This window comes from Primulina tabacum, chromosome 7 (genome assembly GCF_025594145.1).
Source record: "Primulina tabacum isolate GXHZ01 chromosome 7, ASM2559414v2, whole genome shotgun sequence".
NCBI lineage: Eukaryota > Viridiplantae > Streptophyta > Magnoliopsida > Lamiales > Gesneriaceae > Primulina > Primulina tabacum.
In genome coordinates, this window is record NC_134556.1 from 27,160,919 (window position 1) to 27,166,829 (window position 5,911).

Below are 5,911 nucleotides of genomic sequence, written 5' to 3' on the forward strand. Positions count from 1 at the left end.
ACAGTGGCATGGTATGTGCAACTAGGAAAACATCTTTTCCTAAAGCACATTTCTTGCTCTGGCTAGAGACTCCTTGCACTATTAACTCATCAGATCACATAGGATATCTTCACCCGTAGACGAACGGTGAATCCCCGACTACAATACAATTTGCTCTTATGTATTTCGAAACTACTCTCAACCTCGCCACCTAATGACCCTCAATGGAGTCGGTAAACGGATCAAAGTGCATGCTATTACGTATAGCCCCTACATTGTTCCGGGTCAAAGGACTAATGTGTACAACCATAATCGCGAACTATTCCACTCGATAAGTGAGAAACACTTGGACAGTCCGAGGGAGAGTTGTTCAGTGCATCATCAAATGATCACCCATATGTGTGAATGAGCATCTTCGTGCCTTTGCTTATGAAACATGGCGTTTACATCACAGATGCTAGTCTCGAGCTCGAGCGACCTTTATCCTTGTTTTAAGCGGCTGATTCGACTAGGAACTTGTTTAGAATATACGGTACACTTCTTAATGAGTTTCATGATCTTACGTTGTGAGGCAGACCTCATGGTACGTATTGTATATTCAATGCCTCTATCTATGCAGCTTACATGGGTATACAGATAAAGTATAATGTCATAATCAAATAAAATCGAAAAATATTATTAAAATAAATATTGTTTTACATTAGAGTTTATAAAATCCCGAGCCACATTATCTTGCCGGCACCTACTCTAGCAGATTTCACATTATCACAATCATCACACGACGACAATCAATAAATTTAATTGATGAGTACCAAAATGTACTCCTTTGGGGCTGAAGATCTGAAGCAGTGGTCGGTGAAGCAGGAGTAGGAGCAGGAAATGAAAATGAAGTATTTGAAAATAGAAGAGTAAAAATAAAGAGATTAATTGTTATACTTGAAACATAATGATTTCGTGTGTGGTAAAAAAAATAAGGGAACGGATTGAATAAAAATAAATTATGGATGATCAATGTCTGTATGTAAGGATGTAATCGAATCGAATCAAGTCGAGCCGAACTCTTGAATGTTTGAGCTTAACTTGTTTATAATCGAGCCGAACTCGAGTTTTATTTAAAGAATATATTCACTACTCACAATCTTATTCAAGCTCATGTCAAACCCAAACGAGTTTAATGAATATGAATTATACATTTAAATATTAATTAAATTCTTTAAAAAGTAAATTATATATTTAGAAAAAAATATAATATTCTTGTTAAAATTTGTAAATTTATTATAGTAAATAAATTTAATAGATTTTTTTATACATTTCATAAGTAATGTGCAAAATCAAATATCAAAACTATAATTCTTCGTCAAGAGATTACTCATGAACTTACCAACAAACATATTCGCGAGCTAACAAGCCGAATATCATAAAAATTGAGGTTGGTTCATTTAACTTAACGAACATCATTAAATGAACTCGAACGAAATTTTATCGAATCGAACTCCAATAACTTAAATGATTTAATCCATTTACATCCCTGTCCTCAATATAACATCAAATGAAGCGAGTTGAGTCGGCGCTACATCACGGACACTGCTCTAAACCATTCAAATCGTGGCACCTGTCCATCCTTCCATTAATCTATTTTATTTAATCTGTTTTCCTCGTTTTCATTTACAAAGCGAAAAAGATGAATATAGGCATTCATTAAAACTTTTTAGTACCGACATAAAATACACTTCGATAATAAACCAAAATTAAGTAAATACCAGTCAGGTATCTCAAAAAAAGAAAAAGAAAAGATCCATCTTAAAAGATCACACATAGCTCCTTGACAATAATGAGGCCAACAAAAGGGGGCACTTTCCACACGACACACTAGCCTCCCCAGCTTTTATACATCAACCACGTCCGCGACCTCCACCTGCCACTAAAAAAATTCTTAAATTATTCTATACAAGCAAACAAAAGAAAGCATCTCTTCAGCTATTGAGATACAAAATAAGAAAATAGAGACATGCTAGAAATTATGATTTATAAAGAATATAGAAGCGCACACCTTCATATGCAAGCTCTCATTTTTAAAATTTCATGACATTCACCGGATCATGAGTGCCTCTATTTCTAGGATTCATTACCGAGTTATTTCAATTTATTTGAAACTGTACTCTTGTACAAATGGGAACATAGTACCAGGCTCCAACAGTTGGAAAACAGATTTTGGTAGAACTTTATGGGTTAAAAAAATAAAGGAATTAATTATTCATTCTTACCTCTGTTACCGGACGGTTTGCTGCCAGACAAACCTTTTCCTCGGCCTCCTCGGCCACCTCCATCATCTATACCACCACGCCCAATCCCTTTCGAGGATCTTCCAGCTGAGTTTTCGTCTCTACCTCTTCCTCTTCCACGTCCAACTCCAGGTGGTTTTCTGTCTGAAGTAATAAATTATCATAACAAAATTAGAGCTTGTCTGGTTATCAATTAAAAGGAACGCTGGCAATGCTAAAAATTAACACAGAAACAATCCACAGATTAGTTTAACGCTACATGAATAAATCTGTGGCAGACACATAACACATTGAAAGTTTAAAAAAAAATAGATTTAAATACCTGATCTCTTAGTTTCTTCCTGAACTTTATCAATGACCTGAGAAAATAATTTAACCAGGAATTATCATTAAAAACAGCACCATAATGAATCAATTTATAGCCAATAGCAAAGAGATACAAGATGGTGGAATCAAGGTTTTCCGAATATTAATTTAATGTGATTTGAGCTAAATGGGGAATTGGGGACTACAAAAAAGCAAAGCCAGACTACTTCCAAAAGAAGAATTGCAAAAAAGAAAAAATAGAGATAAAAAAGAGGCTCCAGTCAGCTATCGACCACCAATCCCTGTTTTTATCGTCAGATAGTTGCACTTCAACAAAAGGTGTCCAAATGAAGTTATTGCCACTGCACAGAGGCAAAGACACCAAAATGCCTCCAAAGGACAGTTGACAAAAACACAATAAACAATCTTTTGGAGCACAATGATGTCTGATTTGGCTAAGGTACATCATTCCAGAGCAGCAGAGTGAAAGAAGGATATAAAAGCAATAACAATCAAGGTTACTAACAATTTGAACAAAGGTTGTATGTCCTTCATTAAGTGAAGGAGACAACATACAGAGCACATCACCTAAAGCATTGACTATTCAAAAACTTGTGTGATGGTCTTAAAATAGCCAAATAAATGCAAAACAACACTTCATCAGTTATACCTTGAAGAATAGGTGTTTACAGAAAATTTTGGTTTTTCTAACTTAACTGTGGACGTGTGCCAAGGACTGCCAATCTATTAAATCAATTGAAAAGGCTGGGAGATGTTATTCATCAAATTATTTAAGAAACGCGACAATCAACATATCCTTTTAAGTTCCCCACCATAAACACAACAAAGCGTGATCCAGGCCCAATGTAGCAAAAGCACCATTTAAGCTTGAAATAAATAACACCAAGAAAGTACTAGAAAAAATCTGAAAGTTAAACTTACCTCATCTGGAACTCGGAGGTACTTAATTGTATTGCCACGAACGTAGCATTCTGGCATTCTCCAAAATCTATCTCCATCCTACGAGTATCGACTACTTTGAGTACAACCACAGTAAACTAACATAACTTATACAGCATATATAGTTAAACATATGCACTACCTTCGAGGTACAGATGACTTCTCGAAGATGGATATTCATCCAAGTATCACAATTCACCAAATGCCCATTATAAGTTTCCCCATTTTTCAGCTCCACCAACTACCGTCATAACAGATATTTCCCAGATAAGTGTATTAAAATGCGGAAAAAGAAAACATTTATTTATCAAAATTCAAACAAATGCAATAAAACTTTGACAATTCCCAGCGAATGCTTGCTAAGAAACTATGCCCAGTGGGTCAAACAATCAATCTTGGAACAGCAATGATTCAAATTCATCAAGCTTAACATTTACTTGGTTAATGACACAGCAGTTCGAATTTGCAGTTAATCTATTTTTGAAGTGCAAGTATTTGTTATCATGCGGATTGCGGTCTACACATTTCACTGGGACTCTGACACCAGGGTATTCCCAATTACAACAAAACATAAAAGAGAGTATCAGAACCAACATTAATAAGTAATTATCACCAAGCTCAACAATAATACTCACATTCATTTAGCTAAATTTATTATTTTGTCAGTCTCTTGCAGCCATGGTTCGCCGGAACGGCCGCGACGCGGCTGGAACGGTCGTTCCGGAACGGGAACGGTGACCGCCGTTCCAAAGTTCCAGGGCAAAGCGGTGATTGTTTTGTAGCGCTGTTATTCGGCTTTTTAGCGGCGATTTAACGGCGATGCGGAACGGAACGGCCGAGCGGAACGGGAAATCCGAATTTTCAACTTTCACATGGACATGAGTTTTGTTTTTGTTGATGGAGAAGAAGATGATTGAAGTGGTGAGTTGGAAAGAGGAAGTGAGACATGACGCTGATTGCACTACATAAAGAATTAATACGGTCAAAAGACAACACCACACCGCGCCGAGCCGGGCGGGCGCACGTGTTTAATTCACCGAGACCTAGCCTAGCAGTGTCTCCCCCCTTCCAAAAACTTCGGTACCCTTTGGGGCCCAAACCCATAGCACAAACTTTGAGTTATTAAGGAAGACCAAACTTGGCTTATTTTCTGGGACAACTCCCACTACCTTTTTCATTGACCCATTTTCATTTATCCAACACATATATTTTATTTTTTAGTATGATGTAATTTATATTTAAATTTTTTTACCATTTTTTTGAATTTATTAAATTTTTTATGCAACCGTTTCGCAACATAAAATTGGAACTTGAACGGTAGTTGCCGTTCCAAGCACCGCAACCGTTCCGACGAACCATGCTTGCAGCATTTTTTCACGAGATTCACACAATCTAATGACAAACATTGCACTTTAAACCCAATCCATTCTTAGTACAAACCATTGAAAATTACAGGAGAGACCGTGAACGTCAGCAAGGTACAAGACTTACCATTGGATGCCCTTGTGCAGTCTTAAGCAGCGAAAGCGGAAGCTGTAAAACGAGGAAAATAAGAGACTGTTCACCATTCGGAATCACATCAAAAATCTCAAAAGAAACTTTAAAAAAAAAACCCTAACTTATACTTTAACAAAAACATACCATATTTCTGATGCTATCGAAATCCCAATCGAATTCTGCGAAGGGAAAAACGAAATAAAATTTAAAATCAATGATAATAAATACAAATCAGAAAAAAAACACACAACAATAAAAATTATCGATCGATTCGTGACATAGAAACAGTGGAAGTAAGGTACTAGAGTTCTCTGTGGGGAACGCAGTGATTCCTGTTCACGTTTACAGAACTGCAGCATAGTTTCAAGAAGAAAATCGTTATAAGAAGGCAGAGAACGAACCACATGGAAAACCTTCAAGAACGGCAGATCGCTGGGGTTGCGTGGGAGAGGTTGAAATTCAAGAAAAGGAGGAAATCAGGTTAAAAAAGCAGCGCGTATTTTATTTTTTTAATCGTTTATTTATTATTATTATTTAAAATTTAATTTTATCACATTAATGTATTTAAAATTTAACAATAAATTGGAAGAAAATATCAAAAATTAAACTTTTTAAAATTCAGTTCCTAGTAATTATATTTTAATTCTGCACTTTCTAGTGAGATAATATCGTATTTTCATCTCTCTACGTTAATACTATTTTTTATTTTAAAAGGAAAAAAATCTAAACCCAAAATCTAACTTATAAAGTACAACATTTTGTCTTAAAATATACCACACTGTCGAAGATACTAGTGACACAAATTCATAACTTAGATTTTATTAATATCATTATTCTATCAAATAAAAGTAACTATTTCATGCATTATATGCAAATTTAATGTAGTG

At 35.5% G+C, this 5,911-nt stretch overlaps 1 protein-coding gene and 1 non-coding gene across 5 annotated transcripts; both read right to left on the reverse strand.

The window, feature by feature from the left end:
• Nucleotides 1-1,656: 1,656 nt before the first annotated feature.
• On the reverse strand, nt 1,657-5,527 carry LOC142551206 (sm-like protein LSM4). Of its 4 annotated transcripts, none has more exons than XM_075660304.1 (8): nt 5,429-5,527; nt 5,169-5,203; nt 5,019-5,060; nt 3,670-3,768; nt 3,510-3,587; nt 2,584-2,620; nt 2,244-2,405; nt 1,657-1,900 (listed from the first exon to the last, which is right to left on the reverse strand). In XM_075660304.1, the coding sequence occupies exons 2-8, from the start codon at nt 5,169-5,171 to the stop codon at nt 1,872-1,874; spliced, it is 450 nt and encodes a 149-aa protein (XP_075516419.1). In that variant the 5' UTR covers nt 5,172-5,203; nt 5,429-5,527; the 3' UTR covers nt 1,657-1,871. The 4 variants fall into 4 exon arrangements, with proteins under 4 accessions (XP_075516419.1, XP_075516421.1, XP_075516418.1 ...); XM_075660306.1 differs by having other exon boundaries at nt 1,657-1,894; nt 5,426-5,518; XM_075660303.1 differs by having other exon boundaries at nt 5,426-5,518.
• Nucleotides 2,959-3,041, reverse strand: LOC142552475 (small nucleolar RNA snoR127). Its single transcript, XR_012821803.1, has one exon. It is a non-coding gene; the product is annotated as a small nucleolar RNA snoR127 (small nucleolar RNA).
• Nucleotides 5,528-5,911: the final 384 nt, after the last annotated feature.